This window comes from Aspergillus viridinutans (genome assembly GCF_018404265.1).
Source record: "Aspergillus viridinutans IFM 47045 DNA, scaffold_3, whole genome shotgun sequence".
NCBI classification, from domain to species: domain Eukaryota; kingdom Fungi; phylum Ascomycota; class Eurotiomycetes; order Eurotiales; family Aspergillaceae; genus Aspergillus; species Aspergillus viridinutans.
In genome coordinates, this window is record NW_025091219.1 from 1,941,142 (window position 1) to 1,957,254 (window position 16,113).

The window sequence follows — 16,113 nt, forward strand, 5'->3', positions numbered from 1 at the left end:
TGGCATGATCCGTATTTCATGACGTGACAAATATCAATCGCTCCATTCAAACCCCAGATGTATTGTAAATATTGCTCATTTGCTCCCACTTTCCAATCGGTAGTCAACGTACCAGAGCTTCTCCCAAGGCCGGTACCTGTTCATCGAACGTCGAGTCGACGCCGATCGCGATGGCGAGGAGGCCTCCGTCTCGCCGGCTAACCGGGAAGTCGAACGCTGCAGGCTGGGGGTTGGCTGGCGACCTCCCGGAAAACTCTCATGCGCACGCCCTGTGCCCTATGACGGTGCGTCAGCTCCAATCCGGGGAGTCACGAAAGCTGAAGAAAATAATAAGAAGACGGAACACGTGAATGCTTCACGGTCCCTGGAGCTGGTCGCGGCGAACCTCTTCAGGGGCGGACGCTGCCTCTTGTGCGGTATTCGCCTCGGCTGGCGGAGCGAGTTCCGCTGTAGACTCGTTGGCTCGCTGGGAAATGGCGAACGGTCCCTTCTTGGAGCTCGAGCTGTTGCGTCGACTGTCCAGGCTCTTCGTCAACGTTCTGGCAACGTTCCCCCCGTTTGATGTACGCTTCAGTCGAATGCTACCGCGGGCGTCTACGTGCGCCGGCGCAACGGTGCTTTTACCCAGGCCGGGTGTTGCAGGGGCGCCAGGCTTCTCTTCATTCGCATCCAAGAGGTACCAGCGGAGACCATCAGACAGTTCGAAGGGATTCTCGTCATCGAACGAAGCCGCGTCACTGGTTCCCCCTATGGATCGACGATCCGGATGGGCTCCGTTCATGGACTTCGAAAGATCCACCACACGCTCCTCGATCTTCGTGATCCGAGCCAGTAGCCAGTCACGGGTCTGCAGTTTATGGGCATCTTGCTCGCGTAGGAAATAGTGGGGTGCTCCGACATTGAATGCCGCCCAGGAGCGGATGGCTTGGTTACGGGTGGGAAGGAACAGAGCAAGGTCCCCTTCTTTGAATGACCGATACGCAATCTTGTCATGCGCCTCGCTCTGCATGCGATGGTACTTGTCCCGGTATCCTCTTGCCTCTTTTTGCCATTTTCGAGCAAGGAGCTCAATATCTTTCACTCGTTTGACGACCGCATCTCCAAAGACGTCCACGTCAAACTGGTACAGAGACTCCAAAAAGGCCATGTACCGATCCGTCTCCTCTTGGGCAGTCTCTGCGTGGATCCAGTCTAGAAGGCTGGCGTCTGGCTTGACAGAGACGATTCCGGACTGGGCAAGACTGTCGCCAATGCCAGAGGAAGCATTCACTTTGGAGGCTCTTTGCACAACTATCTCTCCGTCCTGCCGAATCACAGTGAAGCCCAATTGCTCGAGCATATGCTCCATCTTCTCGACCTGTTCAAAGAGCTGTTGGGACAGCTCCTTAGCTCTTGAGCCACGAATCTCAATGCGGGTTGTCGCTTGCTGCTCAGATTCCGAGATGGCCTTGACTTTGTTCTTCCACACGGTAACTTCTTTCTCGGATTGGCGAGCTTGAGCCTCGACCTCAGCTAGTCTTTGAGACAAGCTTCCTAATTTCCTTTCCTCCTCTACAACACGTTCCCGCAAGGCATCCGTGCCGGAGCCATCATCTGCATGCTGCAACTGCAGAGCATTGAGCTTTGATCTCTCATCATGGAGCTCAGCCTCCACTGTGGCTAGCTTCTCCTTCTCCTGTGCTAGCTCTCCCCGGACCTGGGCCAGTTCCGACTCGCGTTGCTCCGCACTCTTCCTGGCGTCTTGAACCTCGGCCTCCAGTTGATTCATTCGCTCTTCGAGAGCTCTGTTCTCAGCTACTGCCTCTGCCATCTTTTCTTCGGCATTCTTGACGTGAATCGAGAGCCCTTCTGAAAGCACCTCGATTGCCTTGATGATTCCAGGGATTTCAGCTGGTACGGCACCCCCAGGAGACAGGTTCATGAATGCAGCCTGCAAGGTCTGAAGACTCTCCTCCTCTCTCGCTTTGATCTCCGACTGCTGCTTCTCGAGGTCGTTGATTCGTTGCTGGAGGCTCTCTTCCGTCACCTTCTGGGTCTGTATTTGCTCGAGTAGATCGTTTGCTCGGTGTATCTCTTCCTCTGCGTGAATATGAAGGTTTTGCAGTTCGGTCTCGAGTTGACTGATCCGTTCGTCGGCGTCTTGCTTCGCATGGTCGCGGCTGTCTGTGATCCTATCCAGTTCCTCCTCAAGTTCTTCTGTTCGAAGTCTGTACTTTTTTAACTCGCCCTCCAGATAACGCCGCTCTTCATCGAACTCGCGTTGGCGGGCTTCAAGGTTGCCGATGAGATCTCTCTTAGTAGACTGCGCCTCCTGTATCTTATCGGTATTGGACAATCTCTCCGCGTGTGCCTCCTTCTGAAGCCTCTGTACGGTCTCCCGCTCCGCATTCAGCTCCGCCTCAAGGGTGACAATCCGCTGCGCTAGCGTCTTGTCCTCTGAAGACTGGTTGGCAGACATCCTTCGCGACGACACTGACGAACGCCTGGAAAGTTCATCGGGATGGGGCGAAGCGGGAGAGCTAGGGAATTCCAGGCTGAAATTTCCGCTGACCGGCCGACTGAGCTGGCTCTGGCGGTGAAGCAGGTCCTCAAGCTTTCGAATCCGGCTTTCCGAACCCTTCAACTTCTCTTCGAGCTTGGACTTTTCGTCCCTCAGACTCCGCAGCATATCGTCGCTCCGGAGTAGGAGGGAGCTCCGGCTTAAGTCAAAGATGCTGCCCTGCTTGAAAGCCTTTGCCCTGCGGCGTTGATGGCGAGTAGGTGCATCTAAATCCTTGTACTGTTGCATAAGCTCTTCGGCCAGACTAGCCATGGCTGATCGAGATTTGAGATGTTCAATATATGATTCGATATCGTTTCTACTGACCTCGGGCCATTCATAATCGAGGCCCTGAAGATTGATCTCGACGCCCGGAGTAGTGGTCTCTGTAAGAGAGACGAAATCACCCATGCTCTTCAGCCATTTCTTTCGCCGCCGCTGCTCCTCATCCCTGAAGACAGCCATCTCCTCGGCCAGCGTCAGCGAATCGGCTTTCATCTTTTCATTGAACTCGCGACGCCGCACGGACTCCACTAAGATGGAGCCGTAGACCATAGGCATGTGGTATACAGAGAACACAACATCAAACGCGTCGCTCTGGACGTTGAGATTAATAATCTGAGATTGTACGTCCGCAAGGCGTAGTTCAATTGCCGAGATAGTCCGCATATGGTCGAGAGCGACTTTCATTGCAGTATTATGTCGTCTGACAGCTTCTTCGAGCCCGGCATGGATCTCAGCACTAATGTCCAGCATTGAAGGGAGAAGATCTTGGGTATGAGTCAGAGCAAGCCTAGAAACATTCGCTAATGTCTTTTGATTGTTCGGCAGTGATAGAACGTGCTCATAGTCGGAGCTTATTTTCTTCGCGATAGTAATCATCTCCTGCAGTCCGTCGGCGACATCGGTGCCTGATGGCATCTGGTCGTCGATCAAGCGTTGCGTATCTGCGGTGATGCCCCTCACAGCTTCAGCGACATCATCAATTTGACGGGCAAAGCGCGAAGACTCAGCCGAAGCTTCCGCTCCAGCTTTTTGAACCTCATCTGCATCCACAAAATCCCGAAGCGTCCCCGTTGGCCGATCTTTGTGCTCTTTGGGGGTTGATGGACGTCCCAGGAAGGGAAAGACTTTTGGTGCGGGAATGCTTTCGAGCGTCGCGAGCGCGCGCTGCCATCCATCCAGGGCAACTTGCTGCTCTTTCAACAAGTCATTTGCCCACGTCTGAGCTTCTTGAAACCGATTCTCCAGATTGCCCACATGTGTCTTCAGATTCTCGAGTGCTACACCCGCCGCCCGATTGCTGATCTCCGTCCGCTCGTTGTGTTCGTGGATGCTCTTGTCCATAGCTCCACACTTCTCTGCCAGGGCTAAGGCCCATGACCGTCTGGCCATGTAAAGATTCCGCCATGCTTGTAGATCGTTCTGGTTGGCCAGGGTATCGGGGGGAGTGTCCGGGGTGAAAGGTTCGGGAGAAGGAAGCTCCGGCAGCTCAACATTGTCGGGTTCGCTAACAAAACGGCGGTCATAAACGAAAATCTCGTCCTGTTGGACGAAAATCAATGAGTAGCTGAAGCTATACGGAGATACTAGAATAGACGGCACTATCTTATCGTACCTCGGTGGCAAGTGACTGTATCCTGACGTTCTTCCCACGAGCAGTCATCAAGATCTGCCTCTGTGCAGGTATCGAGGTATGACGGGCGATCCATGTTCGGAGTGCATCCGGACTAGGAGAGATAAATAGTCAGTAAGCTTTCGCACCGTATCAGAAAGAGTACGGATGGACAAGCTGAAGCAAAGCGGCGATGGTATACTAATAAGAGGAAAACATACGAGGCAAATGACACTGGATCAGCAAGTAAATGCTCACCGGTGTGAGCGATGTAGATATTCAGAGACATCCCCTCCTCACCGACTGAGCCTAGATGCTCAGGAGTCGAGATGTGAAGAATGTAGGAGGGGAAGATGATAAGGCGAGGATCATATCATATAGACGCAAGCCTTCTAGGCCCCCGAGAGAAGCTCCAGCCTAGGCTTTGGTAGGGACCTGTGAGTCCGTGACACAAACCCCGGAACCAGGGATTCTCCACCGCGCCCCCCGACCGTTGGACTTGGGTTAGTAGCTCCAGTGACCAGAACTTACGAGCTAGCTTCACCTGAGATATCACAAGATGCTTTGGTCAGCCTGCCACGAGGTCTTGCTCCATGTCAACTGCGAGGATTCAGTCTCTGCCTCACCTCAGTCCAGGCGAGGTTTCCTTGCTGGACCTTGCGGCTGATGACCCTCGCGATGTCGTGTCCCTGGCCGACAAGGAAGCCTTGATTTTGCAGCTTTACAATCAAATCCAGGAACTGGAACTGGAAAAGGCGCTTCTCGAACAAGGTACGCGTCAATATAATTTTTCTGTTTCCCCGATATATCTTTTAAACCATCCACATCTGTCAGTCCAGGTCGCTGATTCTCACTAGAACTGGAACCGGCTTCTGGTGACAACCCGGATGAGCAACTTGCAATCGCAGAACGTGAGCTTCTCGAGGCAAGGGCCACGTATACGGTCAGGAGAAAGGCCATCAGTAATGTCCTGATGACTGATCCAACATTGAAAGCTGTTCACCTGAAAGCTACATCACCTGCTGAAAGGTTTTACCTCCTTTCAGTTTATGCGCGCAGTTATAAATCTGCCTTTCCCATGCTAACCCTTCATAGAGCTCTTCTACCCCTGGTCAACCGGCGTGATGTGCTTTCTTTGACACATGAGAATCTAATGAATGCGCACAACGCGACTTTGAGAGAACTATCCAATGTGGAAGTACAAAACCTACAGCTACACCAGAAGAATCAAGAACTAGTGCGGCAGCTTCTAGAGTCCACAAAGGACGATGCTTCGTGGAGAGAGGCACTTGACGATGACGACCTCAAGGCACAACTGGAACAGCTAGAGGCCGATCGCAAGAACAGCAAATCAAGATGGGAAGTCATGAAAAGCATTGCAAGTGCTATTGTTGTGGGAAGTGGAGTGAACTGGGCTGAAGACGATGAGCTTACAGCTCTAGTCATTGATGAATCTGATGATTAAAGGGAGAATGGTCGCCTCAGTATTAATGATTTCCGCAATTTGGTTGTACTGGCTTCTCCGACTCATGTCTACAGGATACAGCTTCTAGTTAATGACTGGTGATGAGAGACTTCGGTTTTTATTTTCACTTAGGCCGGCATACAGATACCAATCTTCGACGCAGTCGAATCAACAGAAGGGCAGAGGGAGCTCGCTTAGGTACGTAAAGTGTCGCCCAGACTGCCAATAACCTGAAGACGCGCCACCGCCCACTAGAATAATCTTCGGTCGCGATGTGACCCACGTGACATCACCCTCCACCCATACTACCAAGAATGATTGTCAGACCATAAGATTTCTATCTTAGTGTCATAAATAATATTACATGACTTGGCCGTGAAGCATAAAATCATGGAGAAAAATCTGAATACAGATGGATGGAAATTAGAGCCCGATAAGGCGGGCGCTAATTGATGGATGATGGATGCTCTAAGGATGTTATGCATTATTCAGCGACTCACGGCTATGGGTCACAAGTCTCAACAACTGAAACTGGGATGGATGAGTACCTTGGCATTATTCTTTGGTAAAAATGACAATCGGCGTTTCCACCTGGAAGTTGGAAAGAACCCAGGTAGTAGTGCTAGACAGAGTGTTGACACACTCTATGACGACTTCCCCATAGTACGTACCAGTGATACCTACCACACTCATAAGATTGGGTTTTACGGGGAGTAAGGTCCTCCTCCGTAGTACTACCTTAGTATCTCCTACTGTATGGTTATTTTTGGGATTTGCCCATAATCTTCACGACGAAGTGGCATTTAGCTTGAGCTAGGTATGCAACGCCTGCAGGCAAGCAGATTTATCCACCCAGTGCTCGAAGTACGTACGTACAGGATGTGGAGGACACCAGGATAATGACACTTCCACGGCAAACTATTCAACGTCCTAAGTTTACGAGTGCTTATGGCCTTGATTTTTGACTCTCAGTAGTGAATAATTCACTAACCCTTGCCTTTGAAAATCTTTAAGAGTAGACTGACAGTATGGAGACTGGATCGTTCTACCAGTGCCATTTACGCATCAGCAAACAGACGGTTGAGCAGAGTGTAGGATACATATACATGGACGTCGCTGTATGATTTAACACCTGTTACGCGGGCACTGGTGTCCTCTGTACCTGCTACACATTTATGCGATCCGTTGATACTAAGGCAAGGCGTTATTACCTTCTGTGGCTGGCTAGTCTACTCCGCAGTATATTGGCAATATTCCCCTCAGACCGAAGCCTAAGACTCAAACAAGATTCCAAGTACATAGTCTAGCTTGTGCAGCACGTCTGAGGCCTGAGTACTTGCGGAATAATCCACAATTTCACCTTGGTACGTGTAGCATGAATAATGGCAAAGCATTTAATGCGTATCCGTGGAAACCCGACCTGATGCGCGTAGAGTCAAACCGTAATTATCATGGAAAGGTTTGACATAAAGTAGGGGGAAACTCAAGATGGAGCAAACGAATTCCTACATTGAGATTTAGGGATAGGACCCCCGACAATAATGAACGGAAAATATGCACTACATGGGTACAGAGAAGCTAGGCTGGCAGTGTGTAGAGCTCATGCACTATACTGGGCCAATACCTATGATTGGAACTGACAACCTCTACTCCGTACAAGATAAACATTTCTCTAAGTGATTGACAGGTAAAATACACATATCCCTTCATTCAAGGAGATATTAAGCATGGACAAACAATCCAATCGAGTGCGATAATGGTAGGGCATGGATGGGTTTGCGCTGAGGCACGGGCTCTGTGTGTGTACATAGAAGAAAGAGGGCAGTGGGAATTATGTATGGAAAGAGTCAGCAGTGCTTGATCCAGAGCCAGCTATTGAATTCACAACAAAGAATCTTATTTTCATTTTCACTTTTTCTTTTTTTTCTTCTTTTTTTTTAATTTTTTTTACCGAGATTATTGATACGTATCTCGATGATCAATGGACGTATGAAAATTGATCAGCCGTCAATAATTAATACCACGGTCAATTATCTATGTGCTACTTTTGTCCTCCGTACCATTGCTGGGTGGCTTAGGTATGTGTGATTAATCCACAGTATGGAGAAAGTACTGCTAGTAAAGTGGTACCAGCTAGTAGGAAAGGACGGTGGATGTGGATGAGGTGAGGTGTAAGGTAACTGTATGGTATTTCCAATACAGTGAATGACGATACCTCGCCACCAGCGCGATGCGCACACAGGTATGCTCCTCGTTCGACAAAAAGCGACGTTTATTGCGAAGAAAGTCAAGATATACAGAATCGACGAATGGATTTTGTTGAAATAAAGAGATTTTTGACCTTCGCAGACCAAGTCCTTATGAAAATATTGAGTGGGAGTCCTCTGGGACAGCTGACGGTTGCATGGAATGGAAACCTGAGCAAAGCTGTATGTGACATGTATGAGACGATACCACACATTTCTCTGCGCAGTGTCAGCCAGTTAGGTAACTTTCCCTTGCCTGTGCTGGCGCCCCCCTCCTCCCTTCCAACCAAACTAAGCCGGATGCAAAGCGTAGTATGAGGTGAGTGAGGTAAAGCAGGTCGTCAGTAGTCCAGTAGTAGTGGTGTAAGCAGAGTGGTGGCCCGCAGTCCCGTTCTCCCTTTCTGCTGGTGCTGCTGCCCTCCATCTCCTACTACTACTACTCTCCCCTCTCATACTGTTCTCTCTCTCTCTCTACTCCCTCACTCTCCCTCTACCAGTTCTCTCCATACAAATTCGCTCCCATACAAAAAAGTACTACATATCCGAATCGGTGAGTTTCCTATAAACATTCCCACATCTAAACATCTTCTCAACAACACCAACCCAATTATTATTTTTCTCTGCATCTACTTGTTCCCATCTCAGAACGTCTTTCTGCGATCGTTATTTGCTTGATTTTTCCAACATGACCGCGATAACCTGCTGTCGCGCATTCGCGACCGCAATCATATAGTTCAGACGCAATGAACAGCCCCAAACTGATATTCGTCGAATGCAGGCCAAACCAGTCGATTTTAATACTTGAACTATCCTCTTGCTCTTTGAGTCAAGTCTCAGGTGAGCTCTGGATGCGCGATTTTCTTTTCTCGTGTTATTGCGTGACTTGCGACCGCGAGCGCCTCCAGGCACGCGCACCACTCTGCTTCTAGCGCGCACTCGAGCATCAGTCCCTCGACCTTTCGTCTAGCTTTAATTCCATCTTCTGTGTTTTCTTTTTCATCTGACTCACTCGTTTTTGATTTCCCGACTTAATTGGCAGCTTCTAACAGCTCTTCCTTGCAGTCAATCACCACCACAATGCCTAAGGAAAAGACTTCCACCCGCACCAAGCCCAAGCGCGTCGAGAGAAAGAAGAAGGGTATGTACTTGCGCTTTCTCTGACGCACCTTACTTTGAACTAATCCTTGAGGTAGACCCCAATGCCCCCAAGCGTGGTCTTTCTGCCTACATGTTTTTCGCCAACGACAACCGTGACAAGGTCCGCGAGGAGAACCCCGGCATCTCGTTCGGTAAGTCACCCTGGCTGCAATGCTCAGGCTCTGGATTCATCGCTTACTCTCTCCGCAGGTCAGGTCGGCAAGATGCTCGGAGAGAGATGGAAGGCCCTGAGCGACACCGACCGCCGACCCTACGAGGAGAAGGCCGCCGCCGACAAGAAGCGTTACGAAGACGAGAAGGCGAGCTACAACGTACGTGATTATACCTCTTGTGCCTTGAAATAAACAGTGCTGACAGACGGAATACAACAGGCCGCTCAGGAGGAGGACGAAGAGGAATCCTCTTAAGGTCTTCTTTCAAACCTAGGTCTCTTGTGTCTGGACCGATTGGCGTTGTTGAGTCGTATTTTCACTCTGATTGAGTTGTATTCGTCGCTTTTTCCTCTCTATACTCCTTTTTTTATTTTAACTTGCGACGGCTTTCGGGATGGGATGACGGTGGGGTTTCTCTACGTGCTTTTCTGTTCTTCATGAAGGATCTTCAATGGGAAATGTTTACTGTACGGACTGGGTTGAATTTGACTTGAATAAGGGTGGACTGCAGCCTTATTTGAGTTCCGGCTGGCGGGATTATTATGACCGGAAGCTGAAGCTGCAGAAAGTGATGTGTGAGGCAAGCAAAAACTGCTGTATACTAGTAGCTAATCAACCGCATCCTTTCCCTCTTCTTCTATTGTGTCGTATATCAAGTAGATACCTAGGTTGCACGGGGGGTTGCTGCCAATTGACAGTTGAGAGTGGACAAATGTGAGAGATCTTGCAGCTCGGGTACCTGGCCCAAGCTCCCGGGATGACGCGGGGACCGTTTGTTTACGTGTTGCACCGACGCGTTCCAGCTCCGATATCTCCGAGTTGGTGCCTTGATGCCTGAGCTTTGACATTTCTAATTAGGACCTAAAGTATGGAATATGGAGATCTGTTATTGCCTTGGGCTATATATAGCGGGTATGGATAATGGAGCATTGTACTCCGTAGGCATTCCATTCTCAAGTAGAGAGGTAGTGGTGTCAAAGATGGTGCATCTACCTAGATTGATCAACAGGGAGAGATGAGATGGTACGATACATAACCCAGTGATCGATGCTTACTGCTTACTCTGATATTGCAGTTCTAGATGTGCTTTTAGCGTTGATTGTCAAAGCATATTCCAGCCCTAGACCTCTTGACTCTGAGATCTCCTTATCGCCTCTTAGTGAGTGTCTCGTGATCTGCATGGAATGAGAGAGACTTGTTTAAGGTTGGTCATGAACTTTGTTCCTCACAAGAAATTGCAAAGAGTGAGACTTCTGGAAATCGAGATGAAACAGAGATCCTGTGTCATGAGATGCCGGTCCCATTCATCTCCTCCTACTCGTCCTCGCGGGGTTACACTTGCACTTACAAATCCTCATCACCGCTCAATTCGGTGGATGCGATAACCCCGCGCATTATTGGCTGCCAGGACTATCCTCTGCACGAACACGTCAACAATCCTTATTAGACGGCCAGGAGGGGCATCTTCTCTGTCGCTGTCTGTCGCTGTCGCTGAAGGAGCCGCTAGTCGATTGTCTTCTTCGCCCAAGGATTGTAATCGCAAGGATGAGGGATCTTGAGGGTCTCTTGATGGTATGTAGAACCCTTTTGACTCAGATCTTGTGCCCCACTTGAGGCTTCTTCAGCTTCTAGACAGTAGACACCATATTCTCTGTCCCTTTTGAACAATCCTGGTTGCTTTCCTTCTCTTTCATCCATTATCATTCTTTTCTGATAGGTACTCTTTGCTCTTTCCATGCTTGCTGCTTTTGTGTGCGCTTCTCCGTCTTTCTACAAGAGACTCTGAGACGACATGCATCCGAGGGCTGATCCCACCGATAACACGGCACAAGCAAGCTCTTCAATAACCCTATAACTAACTAATTAATACTTAGTCTAATCCTAATCATCAATCTCTGGGTTGATCGTTGGTGCCCCTCCGGCTTATTTCTTTCTTTGCCTTGATTCTACTATGCTTGTCCTGGATGTAACTCCACACTACTTCGTATAGCGACCATTTGTGCGGTCCCCGCGTGTATATTTTTCTTCATCTCAATATTCTTTATTGGAACACTGCAGTGGTCAACTGTTTCTGCACCACAATTCCGGCTCGTCTCTCAAATCGTATATAACGTCCCGCTCCTTCCCGAGGGAAATTCTGGTTAAAGGCCGCGGCCCAGTGATGTGATCCCTCGCAATGGCATTGCGCACATCGGCCGACAATGCAGAGGACGTGGCAGCTGGATTCCGGATGCTGCGCGATCCTCTGCCCGAACATGCAACGGAGATCACCAGTCTCATTGCCGACCTCTACTCCATCAGCACATCTTTGACAAGCCTGGATGACCTCACCAAGAATCGTCAATTTCGGCGTAATGTGGCTGTCGCCAAAGAAGACCTGGATCTGGTGCAGACCAGCCTGAAGTATACACTCGAGGACATTGTGGATTTCTTCGGCGACATTGAAGTGCAGAAAGGGTCGAACCGCGAGATCTTCAAACGGACATGGCTTAGCCTGACTGCTTTCTTTCAGAAGGAGTCTCACGAGCCGCTTCCCACTCGTCTGGCCAAGTACAAGACGTTTCTCCGCGAATTGGAAGATTTGATCAAGGAGTGCGTTCCGCTTCTTTTTTCCCTAGGTCTGATACTGACATGGTGTCGTAGCAAATTTCCCGACACACCTCTTATGAGCGGTCTGCGCAACAACCTCAAGGGCCTCTTGATCCAACAGGAAAACAGGCTTACTCCACGATTTGGCGGCCTCTCCCTAGGCACCCCGTCCTCGAGCACCACGAGTGCCGAGCCAGGAAGTCCAGTGAGTGATCGACGACCCCGTAACCGTAGGTCGTACGAGCGAGCCAGACCATCTCATCGCTCGCCTCAATCGCCCCTTTCTCCTTCATCGGGGACATTTTCCGATATCCCTCCGTCTGCGCCTGATGCGCCGGGATCGCCTACTACCGGCTCTACGACCACTACCAGTCAGTCCGCTGGCTCCAATACGTTTGTGAGCGACCATTGGGCCAAGCGGGTCTTTCTAGATGAGATTACAATGACCCCAATTCCTTACGTAGGCGAAAGGTGAGCATGATATATCTCCTGGCCATTGATCTAGCTATTGATGCATGATGGCACTAGTTCGAAATGTCTTGGAGACCATTCTCCTGGAGTCAAGCGATGGCTCAAAGATGAAGGATTCGAGGAACTCTTCCAATTGTGAGCATATTCCAGGCCCTGCTCCCCCAGAGAACCCGCAGCTAACCGTCTCAGAGCATTCACCGGCGACTCGGACCTTCGCGTGCATTTCTACCTTCGCGAGGACGACCACCGAGCGCGGATGTTGTGCAAGGCTCCTCACACCACTCGACCGAGCGAATACTTCTGCATGCCTCTAAATCTCCTGGAGATCGTCCGGGTTGGCTCCTGTCTCAACCTCTGCCGGCGGCGGCGCGGCGGGTACGAGCTGGTCCTGTGGGCCAACCTCAAGTTCAGCACCATCGAGCGTATGTCACCTTTTACCAGATGCAGAGCCTTTGCTGATAAGCACTAGAGATGGTCCTTTTCTTCTGCACATTTCTCGCATTACGCTCCCAAGACGCCGGTCGACCTGTGGAGAGCATCCGTGATTACGAGCTCGATAACGAAGAAGAGCTCTTTGGAGGGTAAGTCTCGCAGACACAACCCAATTCAAAGCTCACACTGCAACAGACAGATCCTCGACGATAATTACCTGCACGCGTTGCGCATATACCGGGACAAGGTCTCCGGAGCCGTGAGACTCCAGGCATCCGTCCACAAGGGGGAGATGAAACGGTATGATGCCGATCCACAGATCATGAAAAAAGCTAACTGGTTTTTAGAGCTCCTGTGTGGACTGCCTTTATCACTCAGTACCTCGGGACGCGCAGCTGGGTCCGCCGTCCGGATTCCAAGGTGGTTGTGCTACGTGAGCTCCGTCAGACCATCTTCATGTTCGCGGCGGATTATACCCCGCAGAAGACGTCGAGGGGGGAGCATATCTTGCAATTTACGAATCGTGCTGGTAAGTCTTTTTATCTCAGGGTCCGTACGGAATACTGACGGCTGTAGATGCCCAAGGTTTCGTAGAGACCATCGCAGAGCTGGCGAGTACTCGCTAGAATTATCGCAGTGAGACCATTACGGACGAACTTGATGACTAAAATATATACCCACGATTTATGTGCCATGACCGTCATGAGAAATGATCATTTGAGCGGCTTATTTGCCTTGTTGATATATCCATTTGGGAGGTATTCGCTTCTCTGGCGTTGAATGTTGCAAATAGGGTATCATAATGTACAGCAAAGTTATAAAATACAAACTCCCATATCTAGGATGCGTCCGCCTGCAGAGCACCCAGATCTCCCAGCCCAGCCAGAAACGTCTCCGCCCTTCTCTTAGTTCGTAGCTCCTCAATCTGCCGCCTCCTCTCGTCCTTCACCCGTTGTCGCTCCGCCCGCCTCGCCTGCCTGGCCTCCCGCTCGCGCTGCGTCTCTTCCCGCGCACTCATCAGCTCCTCCATCTGCTTCCTCCGCGTCTCCTCATCCTTGGCAAACGCATAGAAGGCCGTCCCGCGGTTCCGCACCTCCGCATCCGCATCGTAGTGCGTCTCCTCCGGCGGCGTAGGCGACCGGTCCCGCCGCGCAGCAAGCGACGCCATCTGCTCCGCCGCAGACGACGACGGGTTGAACGCCTCCGCCTGCACCGCAGCCCCGTAGATCAGCTTCTCCGGCCGCGCAGGCCGCCACCGCTCCGGACCCCCACCTTCCCCGCTCTCTTGCGCTTTAGCTAACGCAGCACGCGCCGCTTCGGCCCTCGTCCCGCGACGGGTCCGCCCGAGCTCGTCTTCATACGAGACGATCGACGCATTGTCGTCGGCCTCGGCCTCTTCCTCGTCCCCGTCGGAATCAGAATCATCTGAACCCCTCGCTCGCTGCGCATCAGCCCACTTCCGATCGAAATCCACCAGCCCCTCCTTCTCCTTCCGACGGAGTCGTGCCAGGTAATCGTCCCCGCCCGTGTTGGCGTCCGCCTCGTCATCGCTATCGCCCGCGAGGTAAAGCCCGCTCTTGAGATCCTCGTACAGGCGCGCCTTTTCCTCCAGCCGCCGCTTGGAGCGGTGCAGGGTGGCGGCGTCGACGGCGCCGATGTCAGCGGTGCGCTTGTGGATCTGGCGGACGGAGGGTTCGGTTTCGTCATCGCGGAGGTCCGCGGCGGCGCGTTTCTGGGCGCCTTTGTTGTGGACGGCGAAGATGTCTGATTTGGAGGATTTGGAGGGTCGAGGGCGGCCGCGGGCGGGCGACTCGGTGCCTTTGGTGATGAGGGTGGAGAGCTGCGTGGTGAAGGCGAGGGTGGAGGCGGAGGGGGCGGTTGATTGGGAGGAGGGTTTTTGACTATGTCGGGGGAGGCCGTAGAGGGATGGATTTGTGTTTGACATTTTGTGATGTTGGCTGGTGAGCTGTTGATCGGTTACTTCTGAGAAGATGAAGAGCAGTAATGTTGTACTCCGTATGTAGCTAAAGTCGATGTCGATTAGATAACCAGTCTATGCCTCAGGCACCACTCCGATAATCGCTGCCCCGCGACTCCACGATTAAAGCGTTGGCTTCTGCTTTTGTGATTCATCTCTGCTGTCTCTGTTCCTGTTTATTCTCTGCTGAAAAGTTTCTTGGAATTGTTGCACTGTCTATATCCATTCTGTCACAAAGCTCAAGAATTCCCAACCATTGACCATGTCTAACATCTATCTCGGTGTCATCGGTGAGTATCCCACCTCGCTACACCGGAGTACTGACTCACGCTCACAATAAATGCATTTGCAGGCGTCGGTGGTGTTGGAACCGCATTCCTGAACCAACTCGCCCGTCTCCCCAATGCCCCCAAGCTGATCCTCCTCGCCCGCTCAACACAGACGCTTCTGGCCCCGACACCGGCCTACTCCCCCGCCATCCCCGCTGGTGACTGGAGGGCGGCCGCCGAGTCCCCCTCACTCACCAAGTCGGGTGCTCTGTCCCCTGAAGAGATTGCTTCCTATCTTTCCTCCGCTCCCGGCCGCTCCATCCTGGTCGACAACACCAGCGACCCCGCACTGGCCAGCTCGTACCCAGTCTTCCTCCGCAAGGGCATCTCCATCGTCACCCCGAACAAGAAGGGCTTCTCTTCCGACCTCTCGCTGTGGAAGGAGATCTTCGCCGCGGCGGCCGAGGGCAAGGCGCTCGTCTACCACGAGAGCACCGTCGGTGCGGGGCTCCCCGTCATCTCGACGCTGCGCGATCTCGTCGCAACCGGTGACGAGGTCACCCGCATCGAGGGCGTGTTCTCCGGCACGCTTTCCTTCCTCTTCAACACCTTTGCCCCCGTCTCGGGCGACTCCAACGCCAAGTGGAGCGAGGTGGTCGCCCAGGCCAAGGAGCTGGGATACACCGAGCCCGATCCGCGCGATGACCTGAACGGCATGGACGTGGCGCGCAAGCTGACCATCCTGGCGCGCATTGCGGGTCTCGAGGTCCAGGGCCCGGACGCCTTCCCCATTGAGTCGCTGATCCCCGCCGAGCTGGCGGCGCTGCCTTCCACCGCGGACGGCATCACTCAATTCATGACCGAACTACCTAAATTTGATGCACAGATGGCGGCCATCAAGGAGGGAGCCGAGAAGCAGGGCAAGGTCGTGCGGTATGTGGGGAGTGTGGACGTAGCGAAGAAGGAGGTGCGCGTTGGGCTGCAGCAGTTCGACAAGGACAGTGCCATTGCGGGGCTCAAGGGCAGCGACAATATCATCAGCTTCTACACCAAGCGGTACGGAAGCAACCCGCTGATTGTGCAGGGCGCCGGTGCGGGCGGCGATGTCACGGCCATGGGGGTGACGGCCGATCTCATCAAGGTGATTCAGCGATTGGGTTAGATATAGTCCTAGTCCTAGCGAAAATGCATAGACCATC

At 51.9% G+C, this 16,113-nt stretch overlaps 6 protein-coding genes across 6 annotated transcripts; 4 read left to right on the top strand and 2 right to left on the bottom strand.

Moving 5' to 3' along the window:
• Positions 1-103: 103 nt before the first annotated feature.
• atg11 (autophagy protein ATG11) lies at positions 104-4,443 on the bottom strand (the record flags this gene model as incomplete). Its single annotated transcript, XM_043268839.1, has 4 exons — positions 104-242; positions 360-4,084; positions 4,158-4,269; positions 4,376-4,443. The coding sequence occupies 4 exons, from the start codon at positions 4,441-4,443 to the stop codon at positions 104-106; spliced, it is 4,044 nt and encodes a 1,347-aa protein (XP_043124774.1).
• A 304-nt stretch (positions 4,444-4,747) lies between these two features.
• On the top strand, positions 4,748-5,619 carry Aspvir_005627 (centromere protein H; the record flags this gene model as incomplete). The annotated part of the gene is made up of 3 exons (XM_043268840.1): positions 4,748-4,925; positions 5,012-5,183; positions 5,250-5,619. The coding sequence occupies 3 exons, from the start codon at positions 4,748-4,750 to the stop codon at positions 5,617-5,619; spliced, it is 720 nt and encodes a 239-aa protein (XP_043124775.1).
• Positions 5,620-8,942: 3,323 nt separating this feature from the next.
• On the top strand, positions 8,943-9,430 carry nhp6 (high-mobility group nucleosome-binding protein; the record flags this gene model as incomplete). The annotated part of the gene is made up of 4 exons (XM_043268841.1): positions 8,943-9,003; positions 9,059-9,154; positions 9,213-9,334; positions 9,395-9,430. The coding sequence occupies 4 exons, from the start codon at positions 8,943-8,945 to the stop codon at positions 9,428-9,430; spliced, it is 315 nt and encodes a 104-aa protein (XP_043124776.1).
• Positions 9,431-11,351: 1,921 nt separating this feature from the next.
• On the top strand, positions 11,352-13,293 carry Aspvir_005629 (uncharacterized protein; the record flags this gene model as incomplete). Its single annotated transcript, XM_043268842.1, has 8 exons — positions 11,352-11,767; positions 11,819-12,235; positions 12,293-12,370; positions 12,425-12,657; positions 12,705-12,816; positions 12,863-12,967; positions 13,015-13,196; positions 13,244-13,293. 8 exons carry the CDS (start codon positions 11,352-11,354, stop codon positions 13,291-13,293), a joined length of 1,593 nt encoding a protein of 530 aa, XP_043124777.1.
• Positions 13,294-13,505: 212 nt separating this feature from the next.
• Positions 13,506-14,612, bottom strand: Aspvir_005630 (CCDC174 family protein; the record flags this gene model as incomplete). The annotated part of the gene is made up of 1 exon (XM_043268843.1): positions 13,506-14,612. One exon carries the CDS (start codon positions 14,610-14,612, stop codon positions 13,506-13,508), a length of 1,107 nt encoding a protein of 368 aa, XP_043124778.1.
• Positions 14,613-14,907: 295 nt separating this feature from the next.
• Aspvir_005631 (homoserine dehydrogenase) lies at positions 14,908-16,076 on the top strand (the record flags this gene model as incomplete). Its single annotated transcript, XM_043268844.1, has 2 exons — positions 14,908-14,935; positions 14,998-16,076. The coding sequence occupies 2 exons, from the start codon at positions 14,908-14,910 to the stop codon at positions 16,074-16,076; spliced, it is 1,107 nt and encodes a 368-aa protein (XP_043124779.1).
• Between the last annotated feature and the right edge of the window lie 37 nt (positions 16,077-16,113).